Source organism: Bombina bombina, chromosome 8 (genome assembly GCF_027579735.1).
Source record: "Bombina bombina isolate aBomBom1 chromosome 8, aBomBom1.pri, whole genome shotgun sequence".
Taxonomy (NCBI): Eukaryota; Metazoa; Chordata; class Amphibia; order Anura; family Bombinatoridae; genus Bombina; species Bombina bombina.
The window spans coordinates 165,900,033-165,918,685 of record NC_069506.1 but is presented as its reverse complement, the minus strand read 5'-3'; the positions used below and the strand labels follow the sequence as shown (position 1 = coordinate 165,918,685).

The 18,653-nt window shown below is 37.4% G+C and overlaps 1 protein-coding gene across 1 annotated transcript in view; it reads right to left on the bottom strand.

The window, feature by feature from the left end:
• The window catches only part of LMTK3 (lemur tyrosine kinase 3), a 154,821-nt gene that overhangs the window by 14,259 nt on the left and 121,909 nt on the right, over positions 1-18,653 (bottom strand). Inside the window, exons 8-11 of the mRNA XM_053689930.1 lie at positions 13,570-13,654; positions 6,390-6,511; positions 5,772-5,921; positions 1,899-4,942 (exon numbers count right to left, since the gene is read on the bottom strand). Of these exons, the coding sequence (XP_053545905.1) occupies positions 1,899-4,942; positions 5,772-5,921; positions 6,390-6,511; positions 13,570-13,654 (3,401 nt within the window). The remainder of the gene's footprint in view (positions 1-1,898; positions 4,943-5,771; positions 5,922-6,389; positions 6,512-13,569; positions 13,655-18,653) is intronic.

Below are 18,653 nucleotides of genomic sequence, written 5' to 3'. Positions count from 1 at the left end.
TGATCTGCCTGCTTGCCAGTGTATGCTAATAATGCCTTATCTGAAACCCAAAGATAAGTAATGCGCTTGTAGTTCAATCACTGCCTTGTGTTACTGCGACTGCCCAGACTTTTTAATTCAACTTTTGGGGTAAGAGACTATTTCTGGAGAGTACAGGGCTCAATAAAGGTATGGCCATCTCCTATGCTGTGCCTAAACTACAGTGTGAACTAGAGTGAAGTTATAACGATTACTAACATTTGAACCAAGCCATGTTCTGAAAATACCCTATTGGATGAGGTGAGGTCACATGACAAGTGATGAAACAGACCGGTGAACGCTCCATATGAACATTGTTAAGTAAGAGGAGCTGCTGGCACCGCAAATGCAGATTGGAACATAGGGGCCGATTTATCACGGCATGAATGGGGCCGTATACTCCTGTTTCCGTGTGAGCTTTCAGGCTCGACGGAAACAGGAGTTAAGAAGCAGCGGTCTTAAGACCACTGCTCCTTAACTCGTACGCCTCCTCTGAGGCGGCAGACAGCAATCCGCCCGATCTTATACGATTGGCTTGATTGACACCCCCCGCTAGAAGCCGCAAATCTGCAGGGGGTAGCATTGCAAAAGCAGTTCACCAGAACTGTTTGTGCAATGATAAATGCCAACAGCGTATGCTGTCAGCATTTATTGATGTCTGGCGGACATGATTCGCTACAGTGGATCATGTCCGCCAGACAATTGATAAATCGGCCCCATAATCCTGATGGTACGGTAATCACAGTGAGGTAATACTATCAATATTGTGCTGATCTTATAAGGTACAGATTGGAGGTAATATGGTCACATGACGAGTAAACACTTCAGACCGGTAAGAGTCTCAAACAGGTACACAGAGCACGGAGAGCTGCTAATGGCCGGTACTACTTGCATCACAGTTTTGAACAAATTCAAGGAAACTGGGTGACTTTTCATCATTTGAAGTTTCTGTGGATATCATAAACTTTGTAATTTTTTGCTAATAGGCGGATTGCAATTTTTTTAGTTTTACATTGAATTTTAATAACCTTAAAGTGGTATTTTATTTAACTTTCACTTTCTTTTTTAAAAACATTGTATGCACTGTGGACACTTGTTGAATTGCATGTACTTATTTTTAACAGTAAGAGGAGACATCCTCATCTATATAATCCATAGTAGTGTGGTATATTGTGAAAAATGTGTTTTCTTATAACCAACATTTAGTTGCTATTAAGTTTAACCCTTTGCTTCTATAGTTCTTTGCTTACGTTTTGTACTTTAATACATTTATAAGCTTATTACTGATTTTAGTTATTGCAATAAGTTCATAATATTCTACTGTATTTTGTGTTGGTTTTCCTTTTTTTCAGTGCTATAGTAAGAACTAGTTTGCACCTCCCCAGTGCCAGCACATAACATTTTATTATTACTGATCCACACAATAAATAAATATTCAGAAATATGTGCTTATTGCTCAAAATACAACTATCTAATATTTATGAAACTTGCTTACTATATAACTGCTATTATATTAAATAAAAATCAGCATATGAGGAAAAAAAGTATTTAAAAATATTACTACACTCTTTCATCTTAGACTGATGTAAAGTGGTTATGCCTATCCTGCAGATGTGACTAACTTGACTTGGTCTTCTTTCTTTAAATGGTTTGCAAACTGGTCACCAAATCTGTACTAAACATGAACACATGGAGATAAATATAACTATAGATGCAGCAGTTCAGTATGTATGATGAATTCCACCACAGAATGTGTTAGAAATCAAGTAATGTGTAATAGCTAACATAAGAAGATTTACTGCAAATCATAAAGTAGTAAGAGCAGTATTGAACATTTTTGGAGTAAAACATTTGCAGCATTTCATAGCTGAATAGTTTACCTTTTATAGCCTCACTTCCAAAGTTTGATGCTGCTCCAAAGTCAAGGAAAAGTTTTGGATGTTGCTCCTCTGTTTTAGTAATAGGATTCTCTTCTGATATTTTTAAGCAGTTATCAGCCTCCTGTTCAGATATTGGTATATTTGGATCTGAAGAGGTTACATGGTCGTCCTTTTTATCTCCCAAATCAATCATGTTCTCATTTTCATGTGATTGACTTACACTATGATTGATTTCTTCATTCATTTCTTTTAGCTCCTTTGTAGAGAAATCTTTACTTGTGTCTATGTCCTTATTGTGATCACTGTTTACAGGATTAATGTCTACAGGCTTTGGATTATCAAAATGCTCAGATGACTTGTTGCAGAAGAGCTCATTTCTAAGAGGCTCTGTATTTGCTTTTGGCTCCAATGACCACAATTTCAGGACAGCCTGATCTTTTAGGATACAGGAATTTACTGTTCCTGATGATTCAAATGTAGATAGGACATTTCTAGTCACATTTTCTCTCAAAGACACAAGAAGCTGTTCTTTACAAACCTGAACAACAAATCCACTTTCTGGTTGCTTTTTGAGCATATTGTCATTAGCATTCTTCTCATCAGCAATTAGTTGGGACTTTTCATTCTGTTCTTGAAAGTGTGAATCATTGTTTTTAGAAACCAAATAACTTGATTTACCTTCCTCTGTTAAGAAAGCTAATCCACCATTAAAGTTCAAAGTTTCTTCTCCAACATCCATTCTTTTATCAATAACCAATTCCATTTGGTCATTGTATTCTTTGCCATCTGAAATAAAAGGCACATCTTCTGGCATTGCTTTAATAGCTGTGTCAATGTCATTGTTCTCTTCCATCATTTGCTCTTCTCTATGATGTTTATCATTTTCTTGTATTAATATTTCTGTTACTATTTCTTCTTCTTTAGAAAATCCATTATGACTCTCATCATTAAGTCTTTGTTTTGCTGCCCTACAATGCTTTTCTGGTTCAGTATCATAATCAGAAAAATAAGCAGAATCTCTATGCGGTATTTCCAGATTAAGTGTTCTTAGTGATCCCTCATCTACAGGAGTAGCTTGTGCTTCAGACAAGTCCTCTGTCAATGTCAAGTCACTAGTTGACTCTGAAATTGGCGTCAACTGTAATTTTGAATCTTTAAGTTCCACATCTTCCCCTTCATTTGTGTCTTTAATAATAGGTTCAGGTGAGGAAGTGCTCTCTGTTTCATAGATGCTGTCTCCAAACTTTTCCCCTGGGGATGAGTTGTGAGAAGCTGGACTACACATATCAGATGAACTGGTGTTAGATGGAATGTCCAATGAATCAGAGTCTAATGTTCCTTTAGATACATTTTGAGAAGTATTCTCTGTGTGCAGAGAATTATGGTTCATTGGCAATCTTTCTTGCACATCTGGTGTAATCTCTATAGTCTCTTCCTCTTCAATGCACTCAGCTAGCGTAGACAGGGGTGGGATTTCAATAGGAACAATGACACTGCAATTAGCCATTGAATTAGAAATACCAATAAAAGGTGATGGTGGGTGATTGGAAACACTTTTTTGCAGAGAATCATATACCTTTAAATGACCACGATTCCGATAATCTTGAATATCATAACTTTTTACAGCTGCTCCCATAAGAGGGTCATAAAACTCCTGGTGTTCTGGGGGGCATAGACTATCTGCAAAGGATCCAGTATACAGATCACCATCACCAAATGTTCGTGCTGGTACAGAACAGTCAGATAAAGAACCTTGTTCAACTTTTAAAGAAGAGTCATCATCCAGAACATAATGGTCATGATGTAGGGAAACATGTGTGGTCCAATCAATGACAACGTCCCCTCGTAGCATAGCACAAGTACACCTTTGTAAGCTACCCATTACTCCCCTACTGCACAAAGGGCAGGAGGGCATATTGCGATGATTACTATTGTCTGTGCTACTACTGCTGCTCTCTGTACTCTGGTCTTCCATTAGCGAAGGTTCACATTCACAATCCCAAGGAGAAGAACGGTCATCCAAAAACTCAGCTAGTGATTCAGGATCTCCAGCCAGAGTCTCTCCTGCTCCTCTTTCTTCTAATGTATCAGAATCCCAACTTCTTCTATAATCATCAATGTCTTGATAAACATTCAAAATGGAATCAGGTGAAAATACATCTTGTAAAGGTTCCATTAGGGAGGTCTCTTGTACCTGTCGGGATAAGTCTCTTTCAACTGAACCTCTGAATGGGTTAACATAACGAGGCAATTCTCTTCCTACAGCAATAAAAGGGTTATTGTTACTTGGTGTCCACCTGTCTATAAGTTTAGGAACTTCATGCAAAATCAGATGGGCAGGTGGTTCATCAGGGCTGGTTCTTCCACTCTCAAGAGGGTCCCAGTCAGATGGAAACAAAGGTTCAAGAGGTGATGATGGGCTCCCAAGTGGCACATGTTGGTGGAGTGATCTCTGCTCTTGTAAATCATATTTTCTTTCAAAGATTGGACTAGGAGCACAAACAGTACAGTCCACACCACTCCCCCTATCTGTATGCTCCTCTAAGCGAATATAATATTCACTGCTTACAGAGGGACTACGAGCACTAATCACTGGAACCACACTCGGTGTCTCCAAGCTCTGGCGTGAATGCTGATGACTGGAGTCATAAAAAGGATTGGCAGGTACAGTTAGTCCCCCATTAGTTGGTGGGTAGTCTTGGCATTGTGAGGGTGCTTTCCATCGTCCAAGCCGAGCTTTCTCCCACATATATTCAAAGTTGAGTCCACGACTGCTCTCTGTTACAGTCAATATGTCATCCATGTCAGCATGAAATCCATCACCACCATTAAAATTATCTAAAAGAGGAAATGCAGAGATCTCTTCTGAGTGTCGTAAAGGGCCAACTGATGTTTTGCTTGGTTTAAGTGCATTCCAACGCCATTCAAAGCTTTCTTCTGTCTGGTTGGAGCATTCATTAAGTAGATATGTAAGCTGGAGGTGAAGTTCTTCCACAGTAGGTCTTTGTTCAATGGACAACCAGCAAGACTGCATCACTTCATACCTTTAATAGTGAGACAGAAGTATAGCTTACATATTAAACAATAAATATAATGACATTTATAGTAAACTTAGATGTTAACAAATCAGCAAATCAGTCAAACTGAGAAAAACTAGCCTATCACAAGTTAGCATGAAAAGAAAAGTTCCCTACCCTGTTTATATAAATGGATTCATTTGGCCATTGTGGTAATTTAACACAATCAAAAATACATCTGACATCCTATTAAAGACTGCCTCTTAAAGGGACACTAAACCCAATTTTTTTTCTTTCGTTATTTAGATAGAGCATGCAATTTTAAGCAACTTTCTAATTTACTCCTATTATCAATTTTTCTTCATTCTCTTGCTGTCTTTATTTGAAAAGGAAGACATCTACGCTAAGGAGCCAGACAATGTTTGGTTCACACCCTGGACAGGACTTGTTTATTGGTGGGTGAATTTAATTCTATTATCAAATTTACCTCTCTTGGTACTCTTTGTTTAAAAGTAAGCCGGTAGGCTCAGAAGCCATCATGTGCCAGGAGAACTATATGGAAGCAGTTTTGCAATATTATACATTATTCAAACTGCTACCATCTACTGGTCAAAAGCATTCTTGCAAAACTGCTACCATCTAGTCCTCCAGACATGTGCACACTACCTAGGTTTTCTTTTCAACATTTGCTAATAGAAGTAAATTTAAAAAATTTGGATTTCATGTGCCTTTAATATTATGTTATGAAGCAAAACACTGATTTTTTTACTCCAGTGATCTAATGTCTATAAGTCTGTGTTCGAGAACTAATACTTGTTTGATTTCATTCATTTTAAAATAAAAAAAAAATCCTTACCAGTAATCTGAGTGGGGCAACTTGAGTCTAGGCTTTGCCAACTTCATCTGCTGTTCCTTGATCACAAATGTCAGGACTTCTTCATCTGACAGATGGCGATATGGCTGACTTCCAAATTCAAAAAGCTCCCATATCGCTACCCCTAAAGACCTGTAAAAATGCAAAAGGATATAAGCTATAATTACACAAACAGCTACATATGTGTAATTTGAAAACTGCAACATAGAATTGGTTCAATATTTGTAATATATAATACAAAACTATATATATAACATTAAATCAGACAAACTCACATGCCTAATTTGAATGGGATAGATACATCTGTATATTATCAATGACTTAAAATGATCTAGGCAACACCAGCATATTCTTCAGTGAGAGTAAAACTGCAATGATGTGATTAAAGGGGCATGACATACCTTGTAATTACAAGGCTGATTTGTAGTCGTATTAAAACTTTTGATCTTTTGTTAAAAAAATAAGAAAAAATACACTGCTCCCATGGATAACAAACAATTGCAAACACAACACAGGTTTGTTTAGACAGAGAAACAATGGACAATTAATTCTAAAATCTTGAACTCTAGACCATTTTTTTAAAATATGTTAAAAACCTACCAGACATTGCTCTCCTTGCTCTGATCCACCACAACCAGGTTCCCATGAACTTCATCAAGGAGTTCAGGAGCAATCCAGCGCAGTGGGATCCATAGGCGGTCTGGAGTGATATAATAATCCTCCTAAACATAAACATTAACGAGTCAGTACAACAAAGATGTATACGCGGTATTCATGGTGAATAATAATATTACATAATAAACACAAGATTCAACATGGCCATGCTTAAATGTGTCAAAGCTAAGGTAGAAACATATTTACATCAAGGGGTACACTTAACAAATGTTGGGCGGACATGATTCTCTGTAACGAATCATGTACACCCGACATCGCTAAATGCTGACAGCATACACTTTCGGCATTTAACATTGCACATGCACAAGCATTTCTAGTGAAATGCTTGTGCAATGCTGCCCCCTGCAGGGGGTGTCAATCATTCAGATCGTATCGGGATGTTTGCAGTCTGAGTTAAGGAGCAGCTGTCCTACCACCGCTGCTTCTTAACTTCAGTTTCCGGCGAGTCGGAAACTTTGGGGGTAGATTGCAGCATTCGCTGCTTGGTAACTCTACCCCATGTGTTCAGATAACCTAGCTGTAATGCCTCTCCAATGCTTAGGTATACTGGTTCTATTATCGGAACCAACTCAGCTTTTCATGTACAAATAATGGATATCTCACAAACAACTCACCGCACCAAAACTCTGTTACTTCCTGATTCTTCTCATTAAAGGGAAGATGTACTCTTGAAATCGTCTGATAAGAGTTCATTATATTCCATTTTTCTATAGGAACACACTGAAATGGCTGATTTATGCATCTTGTGTTCATATCTTTTTTGTAGCCTATACTGAAATATTGAAATGTTCTGTATAGGTCAGTGCTTCAACAGTAAAAAATAGCTATTTAAAATGCCAAAATAAAGTAGTAATGGTGATCACCTGCCCCAATTACAAACAAAGGGGTGCTTTCAGAGACCCTATACCCCTATAAAATACAGAGGAGTATAAGATCACAGTTTGGAAAGACGAGAGTTTTCTCGTTTTATATAATTTTTTGTACCTACTCACTAGTTATAGATTTTTTTGTATTGAGCATTATAGGTAGAAAATCCTAAACTGCAGTGTTTCGGAAGTTGAACTGATACTAAATATGGGACCATACAATGTGATATTATGTGATAATTACCATGTATGCCATAGAAAATGAAACATACTGTAAATGTATATTTGTCTTGCATTTCATATGGTGGTATTTCCCATATTAGGTTATTTCTGCAGACTAAAGGTATCTAAAAATTGTTTGGTTTGCTGAAAAAAGTTGTATAAATCCAGTATGTGTCAAATGACTAAAACAGTTTAAGCATAGGGGTGGGAAATGGCTCAGTGTTGAAGGAGTAAAATATTATCTCCTTCACGCTTTTTCCCTGACACTTTTTTTCTGTTCTGACATATTTAACATTTATGTTAATTCTGGTACATATCCCTCTTTGTTAAAAAAAATAAAAAATATCTCCTTTAAACCCATGTGGTTTTTGCTTCACCTGGCTATCAGTTAGGCAACTCCATTCAGCTTTGTATCCGCTTTATTGTACAAAACCAGTATATATCTTCTTATAGCTAAGTCTAAGAGATAGCTATCTCGGCTTCTCTGTCTAGAGCTTAAATCGTTAATTTTGTTACTGCTGATCACGCTCTGCCTCTAAGCATTCTACACTTTTCTCATTCCCACATTCAAGAATTTTCTGTTTCTATTCACTCCTGTGCTCCGCCATTTGCTAAAAACATATCATTTCAATATAGTCTATGGAGATCATTAGTTCAGGGTGTGACTACAGGCGTCTAAGAGATCTCAATTGAGAAAGGGCCCACACATATAGAAGACCCATCTAGCCCTGCAATTAGTAGTGGGCTTGCTAATGGCGAGGCTAGGCTCCACTATTATTATGTCTAGCCTATACGATCTAGTCACAGCTTTTACAAAATGGCTGCCACAGTGTTGTTCTAAGGAAAAACCTGCCACCATATTTGTACTGAAAGGCTGAGCAAGTACATATGCTCTGGTATAGACTAACCAAGGAGGAAGGACAACTCACAATCACAGAGAAGCAGCTCAAATAGAAAGAAATGGTGGGGCCCACTTTTAACTGGGGCATAGCGAGGTATATCACCGAAGTTTCTTCCAGTCACTCCCATTAAAAATAATGATTCTTTCTGTCTACAAATCCTTATTGCACAGGTATCAGCTTCCTTTATATTTAGGCTGACCATATTGCCGCTTTAAAAAGGGACACATATGAAAAATACATATGTCAGGGCTGTTTTCAGGGCTGTTTAAAGAAATGTTTGTATAAGAACCCTGACATATGTATTTTTCATATGTCTTCCTTCTTAAAGCGGCAATATGGTCAGCCTATTTATATTGCAAGCTATCTATTAAGCAAGGTCCCAATTATCCATATATCTTTCTGCCTCTCAAAAATTAAAATGACACTACATCTTCTATCATTCATGTGAAAGAGCTGCAGTTAAACAGTGCACATAAATGGGAAGAAAAAGCTGTTTTAATTAAACTACTAACGTTCATTGGTTGATAGGTATTTTCTACTAATGCTGATAGGCTGACAGACACTTCCTTCTGGTACCTAGGTTCAAATGCTGTTCTTTCATACCAATGATAAAAATGTTTGTAGTACCCTTCTTTAGGCATGTTCAGCACAACATACTATTTTAAGTCTTACTGATGGTAATAATAATAAAAATATTTTAAGGACCCAAAGAAAAAGAGAAGCAATTAAAGATCAAAAAATGAATTATTTTCACCATCTAATAAAAGGGTCTGTTATTGAGGGAGACCACATAGCCTTATAAATGTTTTTTCTACATGCACTACATAAAAACAGCTTTGTAGTTTCATATGTGAAAAAAATAATCAACACTAACAATGAACCAGATATCAAACATTCTTACAGAAATGAGACCAGAGGCTTTTTTGTGCTTCCCTCTTGATCTTCTCAAAAATGCATAAATAAAATTTAAAAAAACTGATTTTTATGTAACATTATTTAAGGAAATTAAGAAAGATGATTGAGTAATTAATATTTTTTAATCCAACTAAATATTTCAGTTTATGTCCAAAAACCTTTAACAGTGGGGCCTATTTATCAAGCCGTCAACCACAAATACGCTGGAATTCCGCAGCGTAATTGTGGCGAGCCTGATTCGCCTTATTTATCAAAGGCTACAGACCAGCAAAAGTAGAATCGATGCTTACGTCACTACAGATGTTTCAAATGCAAATTCAGCACTATCTGACTACTTTTGCTACTTAACAAATAACTAGCAGGTACGCTCACCACTATTCCGGCCCAGCATACCTGGTTTTCAATCCGCCACCATGAAGGCCACGGATGCCATAGGAATCAATGGGAGCCTGAAATCAGCGAAAGCTTATGTTCGCTGCTGCCCGATATCCCATTGATTCCTATGGGAGAATAAAAGTTACGTTTACACCTAATACCTTAACATGTTCCCCGAGTCTAAACACCCCTAATCTGCCCCCCCCTACACCGCCGCCACCTACATTATACTTATTAACCCCTAATCTGCTGCCCCTACACCGCCGCCACCTACATTATACTTATTAACCCCTAATCTGCCGCCCCTACACCGACGCCACCTACATAAAAGTCATAACCCCTATCCTGCAGCTCCCGGAGCACACCACAACTAAATAAATGTATTAACCCCCTAAACCGCCAGCCCCCCACATCGCCATACCTTTAGATTTAAATTAAACTATATTAAACTACTAATTAACCTATTCTAACTATTATAATAAAATTACATCAAACTATATTAAACTAATAATTAACCTATTATAACTATTATACTACAATTACATTAAACTATATTAAATTAATAATTAATCTACCCTAACTTTTAAACTAAAATTACATTAAACTAAATTAAATTAATAATTAATCTAACCTTACTTTTAAACTAAAATTATATTAAACTACAAATTAAATTAACTATATTATATATTTAAACACCTAACCCTACTCAAATAATTAAAATCTACACTAAAAAATTACAAAGTTACAAAAAACTAACTAAGTTACAAAAAATAACAAACACTAAGTTACACAAAAAAATAAACACTAAGTTACAAAAAATAAAAAAGAAATTATCAAAGCTTTAAACTAATTACACCTAATCTAAGGGCCCTATGAAAATAATAAAAAAAAAAACAAAATAAAAAAAACCCTAGCCTACAATAAACTACAAATAGCCCTTAAAAGGGCCTTTTGCTGGGCATTGCCCCAAAGTAATCAGCTCTTTTACCTGTAAAAAAAATACCCCCCAACAGTAAAACCCACCACCCACACAAACAACCCCCCAAATAAAATACTATCTAAAAAAACCTAAGCTCCCCATTGCCCTGAAAAGGGAATTTGGATGGGCATTGCCCTTAAAAGGGCATTTAGCTCTATTGCAGGCCCAAGTCCTAATCTAAAACTAAAACCCACCCAATACACCCTTAAAAAAATCCTAGCACTAACCCCAGAAGATTTACTTACAGTTTTGAAGATCCGACATCCATCCTCCAAGAAGCCAGGAGAAGTCCTCAACGAAGCGGCCGAAGTCTTCATCCAAGCCTGCAGAAGTCTTCACCCAGACGACATCTTCTATCTTCATCCATCCGGTGCGGAGCGACTCCATCTTCAAGACATCCGACGTGGAGCATCCTCTTCCTTCCGACGACTACCGATGAATGAAGGTTCCGTTAAATGATGTCATCAGCCAATAGGATGAAAGCTCAATCCTATTAGCTGATTGCACAAGCCAATAGGATTTTTTCAACCTTAATTCCGATTGGCTGATAGAATTCTATCAGCCAATCGGAATCTAAGGGACGCCATCTTGGATGATGTCATTTAAAGGAACCTTCATTCGTCGGTAGTCGTGGAAGGAAGAGGATGCTCCGTGTCGGATGTCTTGAAGATAGAGCCACTCCACGCCGGATGGATAAAGATAGAAGATGCCATCTGGGTGAAGACTTCTGCGGGTTAGGATGAAGACTTCGGCCGCTTCGTTGAGGACTTCTCCCGGCTTCTTGGAGGATGGATGTCAGATCTTCAAAACTGTAAATAAATCTTCTGGGGTTAGTGATAAGATTTTTTTAAGGGTTTATTGGGTGGGTTTCAGTTTTAGATTAGAACTTGGGCCTGCAATAGAGCTAAATGCCCTTTTAAGGGCAATGTCCATCAAAATGCCCTTTTCAGGGCAATGGGGATCTTAGGCTTTTTTAGATAGTATTTTATTTGGGGGGGATGTTTGTGTGGGTGGTGGGTTTTACTGTTGGGGGGTATTTGTATTTTTTTTTTTTACAGGTAAAAGAGCTGATTACTTTGGGGCAATGCCCCGCAAAAGGCCCTTTTAAGGGCTATTTGTAGTTTATTGTAGACTAGGGTTTTTTTATTTGGGGGGGGCTTTTTTATTTTCATAGGGCCCTTAGATTAGGTGTAATTAGTTTAAAGCTTTGATAATTTCTTTTTTATTTTTTGTAACTTAGTGTATATTTTATTGTGTAACTTACTGTTTGTTATTTTTTCTAACTTAGTTAGTTTTTTGTACCTTTGTAATTTTTTAGTGTAGATTTAAATTATTTGAGTAGGGTTAGGTGTTTAAATATATAATATAGTTAATTTAATTTGTAGTTTAATGTAATTTTAGTATAAAAGTTAGGTTAGATTAATTATTAATTTATTATAGTTTAATGTAATTTTAGTATAAAAGTTAGGGTAGATTAATTATTAATTTAATATAGTTTAATGTAATTTTATTATAATAGTTAGGGTAGGTTAATTATTAATTTAATATAGTTTAATGTAATTTTATTATAATAGTTAGGGTAGGTTAATTATTAATTTAATATAGTTTAATGTAATTTTATTATAATAGTTAGAATAGGTTAATTATTAGTTTAATATAGCTTAATTTAAATCTAAAGGTAAGTTTAAATTTATTATAAGATGGGGATGAGTTAATATTTAATGTACAGTTAGCGGGTTGTTAGGTTTAGGGATTAATAGTTTAATTTAGTTTATGGCGATGTGGGGGGCTGGTGGTTTAGGGGTTAATATATTTATTTAGTTGCGGAGGGCTCCGGGAGCGTCAGGATAGGGGTTAATAACTTTATGTAGGTGGCGGCAGTATAGGGGGTGGCAGATTAGGGGTTAATAAGTATAATGTAGGTGGCGGCGGAGTTTGGGGCGGCAGATTAGGGGTTAATAAGTATAATGTAGGTGGCGGTGGGCTCCGGGAGCGGTGGTTTAGGAGTTAATAAGTTTATTTAGTTGCGGCGGGGTCCAGGAGCGGCTGGATAGGGTTAAACAGTTTAGTATAGTGTGGGTGTTTAGTGACAGTATAAAAATAAAGCTGGGAAAAAGCCGAATAGCAGCGAGATCGATGACTGTTAGTTATCAACAGTCCGCTGCTCATCGCCTCGGCTTTTTCACAGCTTTTTTGTTAAATATGGAGAACATATTCAGGTCCGCGTCAGCGAAGTTAGGCAATGTCAGGCGAGCGTATAGGTGCAGGCGAATGCAGCACAGTTGACGGCTTGATAAATAGGTCCCAGTGAGTGGTGTTTTGGCTATTAAAGGAACAATCTAGTCAAAATGAAACTTTCATGATTCAGATAGGGCATGTAATTTTTAACAACTTTCCAATTTACCTTTATCATCAAATTTGCTTTGTTCTCTTGGTATTCTTAGTTGAAAGCTAAACCTAGGTAGGCTCATATGCTAATTTTTAAGCCCTTGAAGGCCACCTCTTATCTAAATGCATTTGACAGTTTTTCACAGTTACAGGATACTAGTTTAAGTGTGCCATATAGATAACATTGTTCTCACACCCGAGGAGTTACTTATAAGTGGGCACTGATTGGCTAAAATGCAAGACTGCCAAAAGAACTGAGATAAGGGTGCAGTTTGCAGAGGCTTAGATACAAGGTAATCACAGAGGTAAAAAGTATATTAATATAACCATGTTAATTATGCAAAACTTGGGAATGGTTAACAAAAGTATTATTTATCTTTTTGTATTCTGGAGTAGACTGTCCCTTTAACTATTGCCCCCCCCCCCCATGTACATACATTTCAGTAGATGCTTCTTACCTTGTAATTGTTGTGAGAGATGCCATAATCCCCTATTCGAACAGTCAGATCAGAAGTGAGTAGGCAGTTTCTTAGTGCCAAGTCACTATGTAAAGAGAGAACAGATGCCATTGCTGTCTTAAATGTATTAGTTGTTATATATGATTATTTGAGAGCTTTTCGCAGCTATGCAGCTGCTCCCAGGTTATTTATATAATTATTTTGAAAACTCCAAAATAAACAGAAAGCCCCTAGTTTTTGTCTAGTTTGGATTTATATAAACCTAGGCATAACATTGGTGACCTTCTGTATATTTCCTATGTCTATAGACATATATCTTAAACTGATTAATGCTTTAGCAAATGAGGGCGCCACAATAGAAATAATATAAATTATCAGCTGTATCTATTAAACCTTTAATTTACAGTTACATAAAATACTTTGCACATTTGACATTCTAGCAGGCAGGCAAATATGTCATAATATGACATACAGCGTAAATTGCCGCTCACATCACTGTCATTAAAATAGACATAACCTTTTCATTTTTAATTTATTCAGCAAAAAGACAAAGGCCAGGTATTACTGTGTCAAATTAAAATCATCACACCTTAGGACTTTAGAATTCCTTGTGATGGCAAATCAGTCTTACGTAAGACAACACAGATATACAACACATATCCGATAAAAGGGTTTCAAGTGAGTGCTAATCATCTAAATATTAAACAAACACCCACTATAAACTCTGGTCTTCAATGTGCTAGTCGTCATTTCACCCTGCTCAGCTGGTTTATATATATCATTGCTGCAGTTCTAAGTAATAATTTAGTGAAGTCACATAAAAGTCTTGTTTATGTTTCTAAGTGATAGATCAGCCTTAAAACAACAAAAACAAACAAAATCTGTAGCAAAATGTTTAGGGCAGAATTCATGTTCCTGTTATTTTGTGCACTTCAAGGGGATATATGAGTCACATAGCATTGTCCTATACCCAATGGTGTCTGCATATATTTTCCGGGGAGGAGGTTGATATAACTCCTTTAAAACATAATAATATCAATGACAAAAAAATAGATTTAATTCTAGTCTTAAAGGGCCATGATACCCAAATGTTGAAACACTTGAAAGTGATGCAGCATAGCTGTAAAAAGCTGACTAGAAAATATCACCTGAACATCTCTATGTAAAAAAGAAAGATATTTTGCCTCAAAAGTTTCTCAGTAGCCACATCCCATTGTAAAGGACTTCTAAGCAGCAAATCGGTATGTCTGTCCCGGGACAGCTAAGGGAGTGAGCTTACATGCACACTCATCTTATTTCCCTATTCAGTTTAAGGAAGTTTACTATAAAATCTCATGAGAGTTAAGTGAAATCTCATGAGATCACAGTAAAAGAGTTCATGATCTCAGCACTGTTGATGCTGATTGGCTGCTGTTCATTTCTTCATTTATTTATTTTTACCTGCAGCTGAGCAACAGCTGAAATGTATTTTTTTACACAGAACTTACTTTGCTGAGATGAGGAAATTGTGAGGTAAAATATCTTCCTTTTTTACATAGAGATGCCCAGGTGATATTTTCCTGTCAGCTTTTTACAGCTATACTGCACCAGTTTCAAGTGATTTAGCATATGAATATTATGTCTCTTTAACTCCTATCACATTTTCTAACTCAAGTAGTTAGCAAATTAAAGGGACATGAAACCCAATTTTTTCTTTCATGATTAAGATATAGAATACAATTTTAAACAACTTTTACTTCTATTATCTAATTTGTTTCATTCTCTTGGTATAATTTGTTGAAGGAGCAGCAATGCACTAATGTTTTCTAACTGAACTCATGGGTGAGCCAATCACAATCGATGCATATATGCAGCCACCAATCAACAGCTAGGGCATAGGTTCTCTGCTGCTCATGAGCTGGCCTAGATAAACCTTTCAGCAAAGGATAACAAGAGAAAGAAGCAAATTAAATAATAGAAGTAAATTGGAAAGTTGTTTAAAATTGTATTTTCTATTTTAATCATGAAAGAAACATTTTGGGTTTCATGTCCCTTTAAGGAGATTGCTTTCTTCCCTTTAACCATATGATATTTAGAGAGTAATGTTACCACTCATTTTAAAGTAGAAGCCTCTTCTCTTTAATGGTAGGGTCCCATGGATGTATGGATTTATTTTTGTCTGAGAAAGAGGTACAGATGCAGCATCCTACCCTTTTTATCACTCTTATCATGGAGTAAAATAATTTAAGAAAATAATATTTTTACATTGACCATTGACTATTTAGAGAGCCAAAATGACTCTTCATTTCAAATTAAAAAAAGCTTTCTCTTTAAGTAAGGGGTTTTGGAGCTGTAACTATGACAGGCAAAATGTAAAGCCCTCACATATTTATTACTATTTTTAGACTTATCCCAGGATAATCAGACTCTACTGACCCCTCAGCTAAATGAGTAGATGAGTCTCCTTTCTCCATTGAGTCGTCATATGCCCAACTAGGTTGCACAGGGCTGAGTAAAAGACTCTATTTCTACCCCTGATCTGAATGGGGCAGTTTACCCCTGTTTCCGCGCGAGCCTTCCGGCTCGCTGGAAACAGGAGTTATGGGGTCGATTTATCAAATGCTTTTGCCAGCCTTTGAGCCCCTACGACTGCAGGTTCTCACAAGAGAACCTACACGCCGTATTTAACAAGCAGCTGTCATCAGACCGCTACTTTCCTAACCTTTCACCACCTCTAAAGTGGCGAAATTCAATCTCCGCGATCTAGTCCGACCAGGAGATTGACAGCTCCTGTCCATGCGTGATTGGCTGTGCGTGGGAAGGGGGCGGGATTGCACGCGATCGCAAAATAGCGCTCGTTTACAATGCTGAATTTCAACAGAACTGCTTGTGCAATATTAAATCCTGACAGCGTATGCTGTCAGCATTCACCGATGCAGGGTGGACATGATTCGCTATAGCGAACAATTTCCAACCAGGGTATGATAAATCTACCCCTAGGCAAGTGTCTAAGCCATAGAGGCATTTACTCCATCCCATCTTACCTCCACACTGGCTTACATGTATATACACAGTGCACACACAATCGCAGGAGAACTGCACTATGCAATTCAGGTTTCCAGTGTCTCTCGCAGGAAAGGTATATTACAGTCATAGCAGGCAAAATCAATAATGAATGTACCTACTATGCTTAGTTACATTTTTTATGGGGATATGAATCCGTGTTAAGCCCCTTTATTTTCATAACCTTATATTCAGTATTTTCATTAGACTATACTGACCATAATATAAGATTAACACCCAGATATTGTCTGAGGTTTTACATTTAAGTATAACATTTATTTTTAAGTATAAAAAAAAGATTTATACATTTCTGTACAGAACTAAATACGTTTTCAAATTGGAAGTCAGTGCACTGGTCACTGAGATCAAAAGGAAAACGAATAGTACAGATAGCAGGGCTGCCCCAGTTAACTGCATGGGACAATGAACTGCAATGAGTCAGTTATGCATTTCTATTTGAGTTGCAGTGTGTATTGCACTCCATGCTGGCTGACTCCCTTCTCTACATAGGCTGAAAGAAGTCAACTTCTCGTTCTCCCTTCCTGCCTATTATTTATTTTACAGTGAGGATGAACAGTGTGTGGAGGCAGAAGCTCGTCAGATACAAAGTACAGACAATTTAATTTTTGAGGAATATTTTATTTATTTTTTCAAAATTTCAGGAGTCAGTACCGGCTTTCTTTGATTTATTTGTGCCTTTATGATGTATTGTCATATTTCATCATTCAGAACATACAAGTGTTTTGTCATCAGCTCAATATACTTGGCAGTTTCTTCAATGTTATTTTTCATACAGGAATTTGAAGGTAATAGACCTTGCAATTTAATTTAAAATTACATAAATAGCAATCTTTCATTAGACAGTTTTAATTTATGCAAAATCCCTAGTTAAAGCTACCCACCAGGCACTTTACAGTGCCATTACTCAGATATATATGGCCGGTGATTGGTAGACAGGTAAGTATACCCAGTTCTTGCTTCGCATCTCTTATGAATCCTCTGCTTCTCACTTCAATCTTTTTTTGTTCTTTCCTCAATTCTTTCCCAGATTCTTTCATACTTTTTTCCATTTGTATATCTAATCTGATTCAGAAATATTTAACTCCCATCTCTCTTAGACCTCTTACTACAGGTACAAATCCCCAAATCTGGAATTTCAAAATGCAGAATAATTCTGAAATTCATACTTTCCCATTAATATTTTTTTTTTTAAATAAAGTCATTAAAAATTAAAATTTTCCCCACCAGTAGGTCACAACCTTCTCTCCCTGCATCTTTTTTTTTTGTGTTCTAAAATGCAAATAATCCTATATAATAAAAGGCCAAGTGTGTTTGTCAGAAGCTGTCATGCGCAGTAGACACTGCGTGCGAGGACAAACACACCTGGCCTTCAACACTGCAGAGTGAGTAACGGGCCGGCCGGACGTGGGCGTGGCCGGGCATGGTGTGGGCGTGGCTGGGCGTGATGTGGGCGGGGCGGCCGTGCCGAGAGGTCAAAAGAGCTCCAAAGAGGGGGGATAGAGAGAGAGCAAAACAGACTTAGAGAGACAGGGGGAGAGAGAAATCAAAAGAGGGGAAATAGAGAGAGCAAAAGAGAGGGAGAGAGACAGCAAAAGAGAGGGGGAGGGAAAGCTCAAAAGAGGGGAGATAGAGAGAGAGGAAGAGAGACAGCAAAAGAGAGGGGGAGGGAGAGCAAAAGAAAGGGGAGGGAGAGAGAGATCAAAAGAGGGGAGATAGAGAGAGCAAAAGAGAGGGAGAGAGACAGCAAAAGAGAGGGGAGAGAGAGCAAAAGAGAGGGGGAGAGCGCATAAGAGGGCAGAGAGCGCAAAAGAGGGCAGAGAGCGCAAAAGAGAGGAGAGAGAGTATAAGAGAGGGGGGAGAGAGAGCATAAGAGAGGGGAGAGAAAGAGCAAAAGAGAGGGGGAGAGAGAAAGCAAAAGAGAGGGGGGAAAGAGAGCAAAAGAAAGGGGAGAGAGAGACCGCAAAAGAGGAGGGAAAGAGAGCAAAAGAAAGGGGAGAGAGAGAGCAAAAGAGGGGGGATAT